This window comes from Trachemys scripta, chromosome 1 (genome assembly GCF_013100865.1).
Source record: "Trachemys scripta elegans isolate TJP31775 chromosome 1, CAS_Tse_1.0, whole genome shotgun sequence".
NCBI classification, from domain to species: Eukaryota; Metazoa; Chordata; order Testudines; family Emydidae; genus Trachemys; species Trachemys scripta.
The window spans coordinates 238,822,242-238,841,748 of NC_048298.1; the positions used below are offsets into that span (position 1 = coordinate 238,822,242).

Sequence of the window (19,507 nt, forward strand, 5' to 3'; positions counted from 1 at the left end):
AAGTAACCGTTCTTTCTTCTTCGAGTGATTGTTCACGTCCATTACACATTAGGTGATTCCCAAGCTTACCATTGGAGGTGGGTGGGAGTCAAGGTACAACTGACTGTAGCACAGCCCGTCCGACCATCGCGTCCTCTCTGGTCTGATGATGGATCGCGTAGTGGGCTGTGAACGTATGCACGGACGACCAGGTGGCCGCCTTACAGATCTCCTGGATAGGGACCTGCGCCAAGAAGGCCGTTGAGGACGCTTGGGCCCTAGTCGAGTGGGCCCGGATCTCTGGGGCCGGAACATCGGCGAGCTCATAACACGTGCGTATACAATGCACAATCCATGCCGACAAGCGCTGTGTCGAGATAGGCAAGCCTTTCATACGTTCCGCAATGGCAATGAACAGCTGAGGTGTTCTGCGGAATGACCTGGTCCGTTCCAGGTAGAATGCCAATGCCCTTCGAACATCAAGGGTATGTAGGCTGCGGTGGTGAGGGTCCGTATGGGGTTTAGGGAAGAACACCGGTAGACAAATGTCCTGTCCCATGTGAAACTGCGATACCACTTTCGGAAGGAATTTGGGGTGCGGCCTCAGTTGCACCTTATCCTTATGAAAAACTGTATAAGGGGGTTCTGAAGTGAGGGCCCTCAATTCCGATACCCTCCTGGCCGATGTGATGGCCACGAGAAATGCCACCTTCCACGAGAGGTGCATGAGGGAGCAAGTGGCTAGGGGTTCAAAGGGGGGTCCCATGAGCTTTGTTAGGACTAGGTTCAGACTCCACGCAGGGACAGGCGGGCGCGAGTAGGGAAACACCCTCTCCAGCCCCTTGAGGAATCGGGCCACTGTGGGGTTGGAGAACACTGATACTCCCAACTCTCCCGGATGGAAAGCCGAAATGGCGGCTAAATGCACTCTAATCGAGGCGGGGGCAAGCCCTTGATGCTTGAGGTGCAGTAAGTAGTCCAGGATCGACGGAACTGAGGCCTGTAAAGGCTGTATGTGCTGAGGCTCGCACCAGTGGGAGAACCTTTTCCATTTGGCCAGGTAGGTCGCTCTTGTAGAGGGCTTTCTACTACTAAGGAGGATTTGCTGAACCTGGTGAAAGCACCTGTGTTCCGCATCGTTCAGCCAGAGAGATACCACGCCGTGAGATGTAGCGAAGACAGGTTCGGGTGGAGCAGGCGACCCTTGTCTTGTGTGACTAGGTCGCGATGGAGGGGGAGGGTGATCGGGTCGGCTATGGACAATTCCAGCAGGGTCGTGAACCAATGCTGGCATGGCCAGGCCGGGGCGATGAGTATAACTGTCGCCCTGTCCCTGCGGGTCTTGAGGAGGACCTTGTGTATGAGCGGGAACGGAGGGAAGGCATACCTCAGGCTCCCTCCCCATGGGATCGTGAAGGCATCTGCTAATGATCCCGGGCTGAGGTTCTGGAACGAGCAGAACTGAGGGCATTGACTGTCGTCCTTGGTGGCGAACAGATCCACCCGGGGAAAGCCCCACCTCCGGAAGACTGAATGCAGGACGTCTCGCCTCAACGTCTATTCGTGCATTCGGTAGGATCGGCTGAGGCGGTCTGCTAAGCTGTTTTGGATCCCCGGAAGATACGTTGCGATGAGGTGGATCGCATGGGCTATACAAAAGTCCCATAATTGGAGTGCCTCGCGACAGAGGGGAGAAGACCGGGACCCACCCTGTTTGTTTATATAGAACATGGCGGTAGTGTTGTCCGTCAGGACTGCCACGCTGTGACCTTCTATGGTGGCACGGAAGGTCTGACAGGCGAGGCGAACCGCTCTTAGCTCCTTTAGATTGATGTGAAGCAGTTTGTCTTCTCTGGACCACAGCCCTTGGGTCCGTAGTTCCCCCAGATGCGCTCCCCAACCCAGGTCCGATGCATCTGTTACCAACGTCAGAGTGGGCTGTGGGGCAGCGAAGGAGATCCCTTCGCAGACCTGCTGTTGATCGAGCCACCAGCGGAGCGAGCCCAACATCTGATCTGGGATCGTCACCACTCGATCCAATGGGTCTCTGTTGGGGCGGTACGTTTGGGCAAACCACAACTGCAAAGGCCGGAGCCTTAGGCGGGCATGTCTGACCACATGTGTGCAAGCTGCCATATGCCTCAGGAGCTGCATGCAACACCTCGCCGTTGTCGTGGGGAATTTTTGGACTGAGCTTACGGCCCTCCGAATTGTCAGGAACCGTGACTCTGGGAGGCTTGCCCGCGCGGTCACCGAGTCTAGGGTCGCACCTATGAAGTCCAGTCTCTGTGTGGGAACTAACGTGGACTTGGGCACATTGACCCTGAGGCCGAGTCTGTCGAACGTCTGCAAGGCCAGTGTCACGTGAGATCGGACCTCGGCCTCCGACCTGCCCGCGAGAAGCCAGTCGTCCAAGTACGGGAACACACGCATCCTTCTCTTCCGAAGGAAGGCTGCTACCACGGACATGCATTTCGTGAATACTCGTGGTGCTGATGCCAGGCCGAAAGGCAGAACCGTAAATTGGAAATGGCGCTGGTTGATAATGAAGCGCAGGAACCGCCTGTGGGCCGGATTGATAGCGATGTGAAAATAGACATCTTTCATATCGAGGGCAGCGTACCAATCCCCCGGATCCAGGGATGGGATAATAGTTCCAAGGGAGACCATGTGGAAGCGCGCTCTGATCAGAAACTTGTTTAGGTCGCGCAGGTCCAAGATAGGACGGAGGCCCCCTTTTGCCTTGGAAATCAGGAAGTATCTGGAGTAGAATACTTTTCCCCTTAGGTCTGGTGGGACCTCTTCCACTGCTCCTGCTGCGAGAAGGGTCTGCACCTCCTGCATGAGAAGTTGCTCGTGAGAGGGTTCCCTGAAGAGGGACGGGGAAGGGGGATGGCAGGGAGGGGGCGAGGAAAACTGGAGGGTATAGCCCGCCTTCACTGTGCGCAGGACCCAGCGGTCCGATGTTATGCGCAACCATGCCCGGTAGAAATGGGACAGGCGGTCCTTGAAACTCGGAGGAGGATCCGGTATGGAATGTGGTACGCTGTCCTCGGGCGTAGCTTCAAAAGCCTGGTTTGTTCCCTGGCTGCGGCTTGCCCTGGCCGTGACCTTGGCCCTGGTTAGGTGTATTGTTACGTCTCTGCCTGTTATCCCTGCCACGACGGCGGTACGGTTCGTGCTGAGGGCGAGGGTGGTACTGCCTCTGTGGTGGCTGAGGTTTAAAGGGCTTGCGCTGTGTCACCGGGGTATGCATACCCAACGACTTAAGGGTTGCTCGCGAGTCCTTAAGGCTATGTAGCCTGGCGTCCGTTTGGTCGGAGAACAAGCCCGAACCTTCAAATGGGAGGTCCTGCAGTGTGATCTGCACCTCTGGCGGAAGGCCTGAAGCCTGTAACCATGCCGAACGCCTCATCACTACCCCTGACGCGATTGTTCTAGCCGCTGCGTCGGCTGAGTCGAGGGAGGCCTGCAATGAGGTCTTGGCCACCGCCATCCCCTCGTCCACCAGGGCCGTGAACTCAGGATGCGCGTCAGGCGGTAGGGAGTCCTTAAACTTGGAGACTGATGCCCAAGAATTAAAATTGTGTCTGTTCAGAATCGCCTGCTGATTAGCGATCCTCAGCTGAAGGCCCCCCAGATGAACAGACTTTCCTCCCGAACAAGTCTAATCGCTTAGCTTCCTTGCCCTTGGGCGCAGGAGCTTGCTGGCCATGACGCTCTCGCTCGTTGACCGCCGAGACCACCAGCGAACAAGGAGACGGGTGTAAAAAGAGGAAGTCAAACCTCTAGATGGGGCGAAGTATTTCCTCTCCACACCTCTTGCAGTCGGTGCACTGGAGGCCGGCGTTTGCCACACCGTCTTATAGTTGGACTGGACTGTCCGTATAATTGGGAGAGCGACTCTGGAGGGCCCCTCCGGGCTCAGGATATTGACCAGGGGGTCCTCCTGTTCTACAGTCTCCTCCGCTTGCAAGCCCAGATTGAGGGCTACCCGACGAAGCAGGTCTTGGTGCGCCCGATTGTCAATCGAGGGAGGGCCGGACACCGTCGTGCCCGCTACTGCCTCGTCCGGCGAGGAGGAAGAAGTCGGGGCCTTCTGCCCATCCTCATCTTCCTGCAAACCGGCATCGACCGGTTGCTCCTCTGGGGCCTGACCCACCGTGTGGGACTGGGACGGTACCGTGCTCGGTGCCGAGTCCACTCCCTCCCGCTCCGGTGGTCTAGAGACCGTTGCCTCCTTATGCGATGGCGGGCGGTACCGCGGGGAGCGGGATCGGTACCCTGATGGCCCGGATCTCGAGGTCCTCGATGGGGGCCCTTGCTGGTGGTAGGCCCAGGGTGCCCAGAAGGGCCATTGGCTCGGTTGGCCCCACTGGGAATGACCATAGGCTTCGTAGTCCCTGCTAGCCTGCGCCCTATGGGCATACCCGCCGTACTGGCCCGAGTCAGTCTCCGAGACCACGGACGGTGACCTGGAAGGCCACGGCGGAGTCGTAGGATGGTGCCGGTCTGGGTTTGGGGAGTAGCGCCTCTGCGACCAGGACCTGGAGCAGCATCTCGCCGACCTGGACCTGGATCGGTACCGGTGATCGCGGGACCGGGAACGACTACGGCTGGTCGGCCTCGGGTAACGTACCGCCGACGCCTCGCGGTGCCGACTCGTGCTTGGTTGCTGAGTCGGTGCCGACTGCTTGTTGAAGCCCGACTGCTGCGGTGCTTTCTGCGCCGAGGGCAACCGGGAGTCCACCGAGGCGGAGCTCGACCGGGACCGGTTCCCTGAACGGTGCCGAGACGGCGACCGTGATGGGCGCACCATCGCCGGCTTGCCTCTGTGTGGCAGCTTCGGCGGAGCGTCCTCAGTACGTGTAGGGGCCTCAACGGACAATGCAATGAGGTCCTTAGCTGCCTCAAATGTGTCTGGAGTGGAGGGCTGTTCCAAGAGCTCCTCCAGCCCTTCATCCTCACTCGACGCGCCTATCCCGGGGCTCGACGGGCCTTTCGGCGCCGGAGCCACTATCGGGGTCTGTGCCGGGGCCGTACCAGCCTTAGGCGCACTCGAGGTCTTCACCGGCGCCGCCCTCTTATGCGGGGAGCGTCCTCGGGCTTTGGGTTGGCCCTTTTGCCGGCGAAGACGACCGGTGTCGTACATGCCCCCGTTGGGTCAGTGCCGTGGGCTTCGGGTGACCCGCCGGCGCCGGTTCCCGCACTGATGCTGGGGCGCTCCGCACGGAGGCAGACGGTGCCGCCGAAGTGGAGGGCTGCAACGCCATCTCCATGAGCAGCTGCTTAAGGCGAAAGTCTCTTTCTTTCTTAGTTCTGGGCTTAAAGGCCTTGCAGATCTTGCAGCGCTCTTTCTGGTGAGCTTCCCCCAGGCAGCGGAGACACGAGTCGTGGGGGTCGCTCAATGGCATAGGCTTGCGGCACGTGGCATAAGCCTTGAAGCCTTGGGCGTGCGGCATGCCCCGCCGCCCAGGGCCGGTGCCGGGGTTGACCAAGCAACCACAGCAGGAACTTTAAGTACCTAATGAGCTGTTAACTACTAAGCTCAACACTACTACTAAATAACTGCTAACTGTTTGCTAAATAACACTAATGACTATGCTAAGGGACACTCTCAGACGAGAGACAGAGTTGTTCCAACGCCGCCACGGACGGTAAGAAGGAACTGGAGGGGTCGGGTCGGCAGGGATATATATACCCTGGAGCGGGGCGCCGCTCTGGTGGGAAGGAGGGGGCCCTGCCGGCCTGACGGGAGCCGCTAAGGGAAAAAGTTTCCGACGTCCATGCACGCGGCGCGCGTACACCTAATGTGTAATGGACGTGAACAATCACTCGAAGAAGAACTTGTTCACCTTAGCCTCTAAGGATAGAACAAGAAGCAATGGGCTTAAACTGCAGCAAGGGAAGTTTAGGTTGGACATTAGGGAAAAGTTCCTAACTGTCAGGGTGGTTGAACACTGGAATAAATTGCCTAGGGAGGTTGTGGAATCTCCATCTCTGGAGATATTTAAGAGTAGGTTAGATAAATGTCTATCAGGGATGGTCTAGACAGTATTTGGTCCTGCCATGAGGGCAGGGGACTGGACTCAATGACCTCTCGAGGTCCCTTCCAGTCCTAGAATCTATGAATCTATGTCTCTGTTAATGCAATCTAAAATTGCATTTGCTTTTTTTGCAACAGCAACACATTGCTGACTTATGTTGACGTTGTGATCCACCACAACTCCCAGATTCTTCTCAGCAGTGCTGCTGCCAAGCCAGTTATCCCCCATCCTGCATTTGTTTTTTCTTCCCAAAGTGTAGCACCTTACATTTCTTTTTTTAATTTAATTTTGTTGTCTATTGCCCAGTTCTTCAATTTATCAAGATCCCTCTGAATTTTAGCTCTATCCTCCAAAGTGTTGGCAACCCCCCTCCCAGCTTTGTATCATCTGCAAATTTGCTTTCTACTTCTAAATCCAGGTCATTAACATGGGGAACCTCAGTCATATAGACCCAGTTCAAAAGGGAGGAACACGGTCAGCGGGAACCTTGAGTCCTGCTGTTGCAGAAATGAGAAATGAATAGGCTGCCTCCCAGAAGATTCTTCCTGATCTGGGGGGAGAGGAGAGCAGACCTCCCTTCCCAGCCCCAAATTGGTATGCAAGATGCAAACTAGCAACAGTTCCTTTCTCCATTTATAGATTGCGAGGGGAACCAGCTGGCTCATTCAATTAAGACACCAAAAGAATAAGAGGGTCAGAATGTGCATGTGTTGGAGATAAATGACAAAGGTCTCCCGTCCAGAAAGTAGTCAAAAGTTCATTGGGCATGGGAATCCCATGGGAAGTATATAGGTGGAGAATGAGAATCAAGATATTTATAACATGCATGTTTAGTCTCCTCCCCACAAACTTTAATAATGTAATTAAGTTGATAGTGATTTTTCAATTACATAAAACTGATTTAATCCTGTTAAAATTTAAATGTGGATAAAACTTAAGCCGTTTTATAGCTATTTTTAAAAAATGTATTTAATCTAAAGCCATACGCCTTTCTACTCTGTTTGCAGCCAAAAGCATGAAACCAGACAAGTCTCTTGACAAAAATTCTCTCCTATATACATCCAATAGTTTTGTAATATGAATTTTCCTTTCCATTTTCCTTGCCGGAGTGGATATTAAATCTTGCCAGAATATATTCATAAAAATACACAAATAAGGTAACAAAAGTAGCAGTAGGTGGCGCACAAATTCTGCAATAATAATATATATATTTTAAGAAAAGAAGGTGGAAAGGAAAAACATTTACTAAAATGTTATTTGCATCTGGTGAATAGCAGGAATATTTAGCTATCATAACAAATGTAGTACTCACTAACACATTTAGCTAGTGTCTAAAATTCAACATAACTCCTTACCTTTTAACTTGAACTCAATTTTACAAATGAGTAGAAAATGTACTGCAGTATGTATATTAGCACAATAGGGGACCTCTTCAATAGGTACTTAAGCTTTTATTAAAAATAGAGTTTTTGGTTTCTTAAAACAATAGAACAACCAGAAACTCAGGTGCTTACTGACTTAGTTGGAGTGCTATTACTCTTCTCTTCTTTAAGAACATTTTTAGCAGCTATTAACCTAAAGAAAAGCCAACTATTCATTAATCGCTATGACTGACATGTTTAAGTTGGTAACTCATATTGTAAATTATAGTACAGATAAAAGCTGAAATGAATTTTATTTGAAAAAAAAAATTGAATATATAAACTTATTTTATGCTTGTGAAAATAACATTTGCAATACAATTCACACTAGGTTCCTACCAGATAATTCCTCCCCAGAGGAGGGAAAAGATAATGTAGAACAGCAGCGATCCCCAGATCACAAAGTGGTTTATCCATGTCCAGTAGTGTGTATCTAGTGCAAGCTGAAAGAAAACAGGTCATCTTGGTGTTTATATTATTTTTTAGAAGTGATAAAAGACTCAACAGGAGATAAGGTACAAAGAAAATCAATCAACTATTTAAAGAATTAATCTGAGAACTCTGTGCAGAACTGTAGGGAACAATGATACCTTTCTATTTCTACCATAGTTAAGAAAGTTCCCATACCTAAGTACTAATCTTTGTATTCTGTATTGAGATCTAGTATATGTCATGACAAAGGCTTGACTATTCATTAGGAAATTATAACATTGAGATATTACTAGCGCAGCCCCAGACGATTGTTTCACCGTCCTCCCTCTTGTTCCTCTTTATAATTAGGCTGTAACTGTCCTAGTTTATATCAGTTACAAACTTACGTATATAATTACTGAAAATTGGCAATTATAAACTGCTTCAACCATTAAAAGAATTCTCTCCCCCCTTATAATAAACAAATAATTACATAGTGAGGCTCATTATTGATGCTCTCTTTTAATCTAATAGGCTGTACTTATCGAATGATAGAAATATAAGTCATGAACTCCCAACGCTTCTCTCTTTTGATAGTGAAAATCTACTGGGGAAAGTATTCCAACAGTGAACTCAGTAAAAACAGCTATTTTGAATATCCTGGCTAAAAAGTCACGTAAAAGGAATCCAAACAAAATATAAGCATATGTGCATTTCTGTACAGAAATTTCCATTTCATTATACAGAATATGTAAGAAATCAGTATATTTAAACATAAACCAACTTTGATAGGGCATCTGAAAAGGGATACATCACCATACCAAACTAAAAAGCTGAACTTAAAAAACCAAACCAAACCACAAACAGGAAAAATCTGGCAATTCATTGGTAACATTGTGATATCATGTCAAGATCCAACTTTGGAACTCCAGCTAAATCCTTCACTCTTGAGCTGCCAGTAACCCTGCACAGATTCAATCAATGTACCGAATTTTTTTATAGCTTCACATGCCAACAGCTCTGGACAGGAGCAGAATCGACAAGCTCCAAAGGAAACCGTGTTTAGTTCTCCGTAAGTAGAAGGATTATAGTCAAAATACCATGTGGGGAAAGTTGGTTTTAGTAAACAGGATAGGGGACAACTATAGTTATTGATGGAGATCCCAAAGAGGCTCAGTAGAAGAAATATCAATATAGAATATCTTACCTTCAATGTAACTGTAAATACTAGCACAGTAAACACCAGTGTTCCAAAGGTCCAGTTTCCAAACATCTATAAAAAAGGGTCAAAAGTCATTATAGGTAATGTACTTCATTGTATCACGATCCATTTAGAACAAACTATTTGGATATCAGTTTATTTTGCTCGTGCGCACACATTTCAGACTGCACACATACACATAATCAGAACACTCAGCCCAAAGCTCATTGGTACTTTTCTTTGTGTAAAGAAAAACTGCAGCACAGTTAGTGTGTCACTGCGCTGTTTCCCAGGAGAGCATTGATGATATTTTCAGAGTCTTCTCAACTGCCATCTTTCTGCCTCCCTCCTCTCTAGTTCTTGGAGTCATATGTCTTCATGGAGACTGATGAATGCATCAGGTTGGTAACAGGACAAGTAAGAATAGGATATCCATCACAGAAATGTAGGTATGTATAAACTTCACTGATTTTTTTTTTAAATACCTTTGGAGTAGTTGATACTAGATTTTTCCCTTTGATTCCTCACTACATGCACCTTGAAATAAAATCACCTCAACTACTCTAAATGAACATAGTTTTATGTAGCATACAATATTTATGGTTAAGGATACCAACATAATACCTTTTAACACCTACACATATATCCATTTTAAAAGCTGTGATAATGATGCAATATCTGAAGTATCTCATGCTCTTGAGATTCTTCAGATAGATGGCACAGAGAAGAGAATTGGAAAATGATGTGAAGGGGACCTGAGAGATGAACACAGACAAAACACAAGGGAGCAGCTGCTGCTTACTCAGGCCTGGTCCCCACTTAGTCCGGACTTCGGACTAAGGTACGCAAATTCAGCTACGTTAATAACGTAGCTGAATTCGAAGTACCTTAGTCCGAACTTACCGCGGTCCAGACGCGGCCGGAAGTCTCCCCCCGTCGACGCCGCGTACTCCTCTCGGCGAGCTGGAGTACCGGTGCCGACTGTGAGCACTTCCGGGATCGATCCGGGATCGATTTATCGCGTCTTAACCAGACGCGATAAATCGATCCCAGAACATCGATGGCGTGCCGCCGGACCAGCCGGTAAGTGAAGACTAGGCCTCAGTAAGAGACAGCATACAGCTCAGGAGCAGATGAGCTGAAGTTTTTTATTCAAATGCAGTGACAGTAGACTTCCAGCATGCTGCACCAGAGGCTGCTGGTTGGTTGCATGAGGGAAGGACAGACATGCAAAGATTAAATGAGCTACAATTTCTTTCCACGTCATTCCATTTCCAAGATTTATGAAAAATATGCTATTTTATACTAGGATAGAATTGTATTGCAATTGATAAATATGACTTCTGCCTTATTAAAACAAGACACAGAAGTGGCATGTATATTTTCCACATACTAGTATTTGTAATAGAGATTAGGTGTTACTTAATGTAAACTTCAGACATACTATAAATCATTTATTTCAGATACCAACTTTAACATAGAGCTTTAAAACAAAACAAAACAAAACAAAACCAAACCACCACCAACAAACCAAAATAAGTTTGGCTTTTACACCAAGAGAAATAAAGACCTTTTGTATTATAAATTCTGCAAGGTAGAGACTTTCTAAGTAAGTTTTTTATCTAGTACAATGAAGCCCCAATCTCAGTTGGGCCTCTACATACTACTGTAACATAATAGGATTATTAATAATATTCTGTCAAATCCATAGTATTATGTATATTCACTACTCAGTTATTTATCTCTAGGTTTTCATAAGATCGCCCTCACCATGGTATCTGAGCTACTATCAGAAATTATAGTTATGGTAAATACATCTTGAAATAATGTACTTTAATAGACTGAACAACATGTATTATGATAAAATATCCCAGGTTTTCTATTTTGTTTAACAGAGATTTTGGTGCGTCTTTTAAATTGATTTCCTGTGAAGGAAACCACCAGTTTGGAATCTGGGCTGCTTCTCGCTACGTTGTTTGTTTGTAGCTCTTCTCCAGAGTTGGTTTTGGTTCTCCAGGCTTTTGGTGCCCAGCAAAGTCCTCTCTACCAGCAACATGCCCCCCACCAGTCCCTGTCATCTTTACTTCACAATGAGACAAGGACTATTGCAGTAGTACTCCTACAGCTATAGTGATAACAGCAGGACTGAAACTGTGCATGGAGTGTTGCAGTAACTTGGACAGGCCCGGCCTGGCCAGCCCCTTATACCTCATTGGATCTTCATCCTAAACCAAATGGGAAGAGAGATACCACAAGATTTTGGGCAACTTCCGGAGCAGATATCAGGCAGGCAATCTGTTGCACATGAGAGGCACCAGAGCAGAAACTAGAAGGAGCACACAGTCAGATAGAAAGGATCTTTCCTTCCAGCCATACTTTGATCTGGTGGACTTCCTCAACTGCATGTTGAGGAGAAAGGTGTGGAGTTGCCCAGGCCTTGACGTTCACCACATTTACTCCAGACTAGTAGGCTCTCTGCAGAAATTATTATTAGTGTTGATGAAAAGTGTAAATTACTATCCTTAGAGATTGATGTCCCATAAACAATAGAGCATATGAAGCTGTGAAAGCTCACTCAATTTGATTTAGTACTGATCTGAAGGGTTGACAACACATGGTGTCACCTCCAGGGATGGCAGCTTCCCTTTTTCACATGGTGATCCTTTGTCTCTCCACTGAAGCTTCCAGCAAGGGTGCCTCAGTGCCAACTGTGCTAGTAGTTTCTGTGATGTGGACAACTCTCCACGAGAAAGTAAACAGACACCGTCAACTCATTTTACATAGACCAGGACTCAAACTTCATCATACCCAATATCAAATTCTGAATCTCAGTTAGAAAGGATACCTTCTTCAACCATATATTATCCCACAGTGTTGATTTCTCATTTAGCTTAAGTTAATTCCATTGAAATGAAGATCACATGCTGCTGTATTTTTTATTTCTTGGTATTTTTACATTCAATACATTTCAACAGTTCATCCAAATTTATCTGTGTATGGTGTTTAAGACCAAGAAACATTAAACCAATGAAGGATTGAAATATTAAAGTGATTGTTCCTCCATAATCAGGACTTTCACATCCATCTAATTTCTTTATATAAACCTGTGAGAAACCTTTCATTCACTAGTCAGACCTTCTGCATTTAATCTTCTTACCTGTACAACCTGAAGGATTTTGATTTACTGAGGTTTTGTTTTGGTAATCAACTTGATTTTGATATGGCCACGGTCATGGCTGTACTATTGTGTGTGCCACTTCTGAAAAATTCAGTTCACTTCTTGATTAGAGAGGCTAGGCTGGACTCTGAAGCCCACTACTTAGTTGATTTGTTCAGGGCTTGGGGGTCATGCCAAGACATGCTGACTTTCTTCCAGCAATTAGATCTTCAAGTAATTAGCAGACTTTGTGGGATGGCAAGTCCAGATTCCCAGTAAAAGGAAACCCAGATGGTGAACATTTTACTTGAAATTCTGGGTATTGTGTTTTGTTTGCTGATTTACTATGATATGCTCCTACCCTCTTCGCCCTCACTTTCATTCTGCTTCTGACCTCATTGTCCCTGTTCTCCATGTTCCTCTCCAACTTTCCCTCCTACCTCTCCCATCTCTTCTTCTCCTCTTTTCTTTCAATGTCCCTATTCCCTTCTTTTGGCTTTCCCACACCCTTGCTCCTATTAACCCAGCCTCCCTCCTGCCTTTTCCCCCACTTTTCCAACTCCAATAATACAATTTAAAAAAATCCTACAACAAAACACCAAATCAAGCACACACAAAACACACTGTGAAAGTTATATGACATTTACCACCTGCGATCACTCTGCTTCTATGTTGCATTCCTTTCCTTACTCTTTGCCTTCTCTGTTTAGATTGCAAGCTCTTTGGGGAACATCTCTACTCTATGTTGGTACAGTGCCTAACACAATGGGGTCCACAATTCAGTTGGGACATCTAGGCACTGCTGTAGTAAATTGACTACTATATTATTATTGACAGATCTTGGACACCTGAATTTTGCTTGTCAGGCAATTGCTCTGGGCCAGCCATTTTGCGGTCAGCTGGCCAAGAGAAATGAAAGACGATGGGTGATAAAGGAACCCAAAATTCTAACAGTATATCACTTTAGAGATTGTAGTGGACCTTCAATAAGATTTCTAAATAAAGTTAGATGCTTTGGGTTTGTGATTTATTTTTAAGCTGAATGTCATGTCATACTCTGGCCTGTCACAATGGAGTTTTTCACCACAGTAAAAGACATTAGCTTGCCTCACATTTTTACTAGCCTGGCGGCAGTGGAGATTTGGGGTAAAAAGCTGGAAAAAAAAAGCATACCCTCTTGATGCAATAACCTAGGAGTTGTCCATTTTAACAACTTGGAACCTAAGGTGGATCATCTAGTGTAGCTTCATGAGACTGTCACACTTGTCTCTCCTCACCCCTTCACTTGTTTTTGACTCTGACTTGTTGTGAGATACTGAACTAATATTGTAAGCCATTCAAAGCTTGCTTTTGTGAGGCCCTTAGCACATATTGGACACTCAATCATTGTTTAGAGTTGAGGCTGATGTCCACGTTTCAGTTGATTACTTATCCCTGACAGCCAACATTTTCAGGCACCCAAAATCCATGCTTAACACTGAAATAAAAGGTCAGAGTTTCAAAGGGTGCTGAACTTCCCTTAAATTCTGACTTCAAATGGAACTATGGATACTCAGCACCTGTGTCATTAGGCTACTTATTTAGGCACCTAAACATTACTATGGGTCCATAACTTTAAGCACCCAACTTTGAACATTTTGGGATGAGGCTTTAATGTGATTTGGGAACATGGTTAAAAACCAAACTGGTTCATCTACACAAGAAGACTCAACTAAAAGATTAAAGATGGACTCTGAATCAATGCATCTGGCAACAAGAGGCTATGCGACTCCCACAGCTGTGAAAGAGAATTTTATGAGTACCAAAAAAATTGAAACTATATAGAGTTTTCAACCTCAGATTGAAAACATAATTACAGGAGAAACAGAACTACTGTAGCATACTGCACTGCCAAAGGTAATTCTTTCAATGTACAGGCAAACTTAACGAGAAGATTCCTGTCTTTTCTCACACAGTGGTTTAGTTTATTACATTCAATGATGTCACAATATCTATTCTACTCAAATATTACTTCTCTAGTAAACACAGAACTACATCTGACATTTCTGGACAGATATGTTTCACTTAAAATTGGGTAAAAAAAGTACACAGTTGTATTCTCACAGTCATTCAGTGAATCTTTTCTAAAGTTGTGGAAATGTTAGATATTATAAATCGCCTAGAGTTGAGATTTTCAATAAGACAAAAGAGCTGAGTGGGAAGCACTGATGAAAACACAACAAAATGCAAAGGAAAGCAGAAAATTAATAGTGTCAAAAATTTATGGTCTTTCTAATACAACTCCGTGGCTGTAACAATTTTTAAAGAAACTAAAAAGGGAGCAACGGCTAATATTTCTATAAAAGGACAGAAGTCATGAAAATATTTGTAGGAAATATTTTAACTGTTCTTTAGTTCAAGAACAGGGAAAGAGGCAATGCACATCATGACAAAACCACAATAGTCTTACCATATGAGTGTTGGTTGTCATTAGCTGAGGTTAGGAAGAGAAGCAAGTAGCAAAAAAGAAAAAAAAAAGCAGGACACAAATAAAATAGACCAAAAAATGTTAATGTGTAAATAACTAAAATGCAAAAGGTCCTTAAAAATTTATATTCATGTCACCGTACTAGAAGTAGAAACAGAAGGTCTTAAATGACATAAAATATATAAATGTTAAACATGTAATTCTAGTCTGTTCTATTTAGGCTCTTGCATGGTGCCCATCACAAGGATATTCAGGCATCTATCTTTTAAAAATATGCGCAAATGAATTAAAGGAGTCAAATTATCAATATATATTGATGAAGTAGGTGTTAATTATGAAATAGCAAATTCTTACCGGATATTTCGAGTTCAGGTTATAAACTCCCTCCCTCACATCCTCCCCCCAACCAGCATGCAGTCACATGCTGATTACTGATACATGATATTTTAGCTATATAATTCTGTTTCTGTTAAAAACAGTGTTACATATCACTCCTATCTCACTGCCACCCATAAAACAGTTATCTCTATGACAGTAGTTGGTTATTTTTAATGAATTACGCCTATGTAAATGATAATTGAACATTTGGGATTTTAAAAGTTACAATTTCTTCATTTCCCAAGTCTAACTTTGATCAAACTAAATACTAACCTGTCCATTGCTGGTCACAGTTGTGTTGTCAAACAAGAAATAGGCACCAAAAAAAAATACCACAGCATCAAACAGTCCCAAGAATGTCCAATAAATAAATACACGCCAGCGCAGAAGAGCATTCTTGGTAATATCCCTGAATAAAACAAGACATATGCACTCAGACTGGCATGCTAAAAAGATCCAAGAAATATGAACTCAACAAATTATTTTGTGAGAAGAAATATTTAAAATATTGTATTTGGAACACAGTTAGACATTTCCCACGTGACAAGTGTCTACCACAGGGGTTGGCAACGTTTCAGAAGTGGTGTGCCGAGTCTTCATTTATTCACTCTAATTTAAGGTTTCACGTGCCAGTAATACATTTTAACGTTTTTAGAAGGTCTCTTTCTATAAGTCTATAATATATGACTAAGCTATTATTGGATGTAAAGTAAATTAAGGTTTTAAAAATGTTTAAGAAGCTTCATTTAAAATTAAATTAAAATTCAGAGCCCTCCGGACCAGTGGCCAGGACCTGGGCAGTGTGAGTGCCACTGAAAATCAGCTCGCGTGCCGCCTTTGGCACGCGTGCCATAGATTACCTACCCCTGGTCTACCAGCTCCACATTCATCTCTCTCCATAAGATCTATGACTTTTGTCTAGTCTCCTCCACTACTCGTTGACTATAATTCTACCAGTTCCCACTCTGATGGTAAATTCTGTATTTGTACTGAACCAGTCCAAGTTAGATTTCAATCTCTTCAGGGATGGGACATGTTTAAAGTACAAGTTTTGTAAAATGCTGTGCACAGTGATGACCTAAAAAGATATGTAATAAATTGAAACACTAGAGGTCTCTGGAGACTTTGCTTTCTTTTCCAGGCGGAAACTTATTACTACAATATGGAATGTTAGCAACATAGGTGCAGTCATGCTTACCAGAATCGAAGAGTATATTAACAGAAAGAGTATTACTAGAATGCTTTCCTTTAGAAAATGTGATTGATTGTTTGCTGGACAAAAGTGTTTGGCTATAGTAAATTTTCCTCAGTACATATGAATCTGAATGGTACTGGTTTAATTCTCATACATGGAAAATTGGGACATGGCCTATCATAAAATGGGTCAGAGCAAAACTGAAATGAAAAATGTGAATTATAAAGATCTAAACAGTACTTGGAAACAAAAGCACTTATACACGGTCTCCCTTTCCAACACTGATCATATCAAACAATATTTTCACCCAAATACCTTTAAAAAAAAAACTGGGCTCAGGACAGTCTTAAATTATTTTTCATTGTGAGTAAATTACCCCATTCATTTAAGAGCAATTTAAAAAAAAATACATCACTATAAATGGCTAAAATAGTATCATATCTCATGTGGCCTACAATAATTTTGTGCTATTGACTGACAAAATAAGTTCAGAAGATCAGTGGGCATTAAATATGCTATGCTCTCAAAAGCCAAACAAAAATGTCACTCTCCAAAACGTGCATTTACATTTTTTTTTTAAATTGTAAGGTGTAATAAAAATGGAGTTTTCAATAGCAGTATGTAATATTACCCCTAGGATCTAAGAGTTCACCCAACTGTGAAATAAATACCTGGAGCCATATCACACTTTTCAAGTTTATGCTTTGGGCATCTACGATTACTCTCAAAATAAGGCACTGGTTTTGCAGCTACAGCAATCCAAACCAGGCACTCATCCTAATGTGAACTGCCAAATGCAGTTTATTGGCAGAGATAGTCATCCAACTGGCAGCAAAGAGTAATCTAAAATAGTTTTAGCATTATTGTCCTGCAAACTAGCCAACATTTTGCTGTTGACTATTTTGGTTTCCCTGCGAAAGGATCTTGGGTCATGTAAAACTGATGGATGTTTCAGGGAAACACTATGGCAGATTGCAAGTAGGCTTGAGGTATTAACAAGCAGCAACAATATGCTTATGGGGCTTCAATGAAACTTGTTCACATGGTGTCTATTTTGAAAAACATGTTGCTGCATAAAAGATATCTTTGACTATACCAACACCACTCACCTCTGCAAGAAACAAGGAACTCTCTGATGGAATTAGATCCAGCAAAGAAAAGATTTAAGGAAAAAGGAGGGAGAAACTGCAGCTTTCAGTCTCTCTTTCCCCTCCAAAGAAAATACTATACATAGATATATAGTGTGTTTTGTTTCTAGGAATCTGCTGTCCTCCACAGATGGAGGCATTAGACTCATAGACTCATAGACTTTAAGGTCAGAAGGGACCATTATGATCATCTGGTCTGACCCCCTGCATGCTGCAGGCCATAAAACCGTCCCTACCCCTTCCCTGGACTCTGCTGCTGAAGTCCCCAATCCTGTTTTAGGTGACTTCAATTGGCAGAAACCCTCCTGCTAGAGATCCCTGCCCCATGCTGCGGAGGAAGGCGAAAAACCTCCAGAGGCTCAGCCAATCTGCCCTGGAGGAAAATTCCTTCCCGACCCCAAATATGGCGATCAGTAAGACCCCGAGCATATAGGCAAGAGTCACCAGCCTGACCCCTGTCAGCCATTATACAATTTACCTACCATTTCTTGGTTTCCTTGACTACTATGTTTTACCATTAAACCATTCCCTCCATAAATTTATCTAACTTAATCTTAAAACCAGACAGGTCCGTCGCCCCCACTGTTTCCCTCGGAAGGCCGTTCCAATATTTCACCCCTCTGACGGTCAGAAACCTTCGTCTAATTTCAAGCCTGAACCTCCCCACGGCCAGTTTATATCCATTCGTTCTCGTATCCACATTAGTACTAAGCTGGAATAATTCTTCTCCCTCCCTCGTATTAATCCCTCTAATATAGTTAAAGATAGCAATCATATCCCCCCTCAGCCTTCGCTTTGTCAGACTAAACAACCCAAGCTCCTCTAGTCTCTTTTCATACGACAGGTTTTCCATTCCTCTGATCATCCTAGTGGCCCTTCTCTGCACCCGTTCCAGTTTAAGTTCATCTTTTTTAAACATGGGAGACCAGAACTGCACACAGTACTCCAAATGAGGTCTCACCAGCGCCTTGTACAACGGAAGCAGGACCTCCTTATCCCTACTAGATATACCTCGCCTAATGCATCCCAAGACAGCATTGGCTTTTTTCACCGCCACGTCGCATTGTCGACTCATAGTCATCCTGCGGTCTACCAGGACCCCTAGGTCCTTCTCCTCTTCCGTTACTTCTAACCAATGCGTCCCCATCTTGTAACTAAAATTTTTATTAGTCATCCCCAAATGCATTACCTTACACTTTTTACTATTAAATTTCATCCTATTCCTGATACTCCAATTCACAAGCTCATTCAAGTCTCCCTGCAGGATATCCCTATCCTCCTCCGAATTTACAACGCCTCCCACCTTCGTATCATCCGCAAACTTTATCAGCCCACTCCTGCAATCGGTCCCGAGGTCAGTTATAAATAAATTAAATAAAATGGGTCCCAAAACCGAACCTTGAGGCACTCCACTAGTAACCTCCCTCCAACCCGACAGTTCACCCTTTAATACGACCCGCTGCATTCTCCCCATTAACCAATTCCTTATCCACCTCTGGATTTTCATATCGATCCTCATGTTTTTCAGTTTAACCAATAATTCCTCATGGGGTACAGTATCAAACGCTTTACTGAAATCCAGGTATATTAGGTCCACCGCATTTCCCTTATCTAATAAATCCGTTACTTTCTCAAAGAAGGAGATCAGATTCGTTTGGCACGATCTGCCCTTCGTAAAACCATGTTGTAATTTATCGCAATTGCCACTAACCTCCAGGTCCTCAACTAGTTTCTCTTTCAGAATTTTCTCTAACACCTTGCACACTACAGATGTTAAACTAACAGGCCTGTAGTTACCCGGATCACTTTTTTTCCCTTTCTTGAAAATAGGAACCACATTAGCTATTCTCCAGTCTAACGGGACCACCCCCGAGTTTACAGATTCATTAAATATTATCGCTAACGGGCCTGCTATTTCCCGTGCCAATTCCTTCAATATTCTCGGATGAAAATCGTCCGGTCCTCCCGACTTAGCCCCATTAAGGCATTCAAGTTTTGTTTCTACCTCGGATACGGTAATCCCCCATCCTGAATGCCCCTCTGTAGTGGTGCTAGTATCCCTAATACCTTCATTGGCCTCATTAAACACCGATGCAAAATATT

At 44.6% G+C, this 19,507-nt stretch overlaps 1 protein-coding gene across 5 annotated transcripts in view; it reads right to left on the reverse strand.

The window, feature by feature from the left end:
- ATP11A (ATPase phospholipid transporting 11A) overlaps window positions 1-19,507 on the reverse strand; it is a 239,391-nt gene that overhangs the window by 18,003 nt on the left and 201,881 nt on the right. For all 5 annotated transcript variants that reach the window (XM_034758138.1, XM_034758139.1, XM_034758140.1 and 2 more), the window contains exons 25-27: window positions 15,335-15,470; window positions 9,066-9,131; window positions 7,787-7,890 (exon numbers count right to left, since the gene is read on the reverse strand). In XM_034758138.1, coding sequence (XP_034614029.1) covers window positions 7,787-7,890; window positions 9,066-9,131; window positions 15,335-15,470 — 306 coding nt within the window. The remainder of the gene's footprint in view (window positions 1-7,786; window positions 7,891-9,065; window positions 9,132-15,334; window positions 15,471-19,507) is intronic.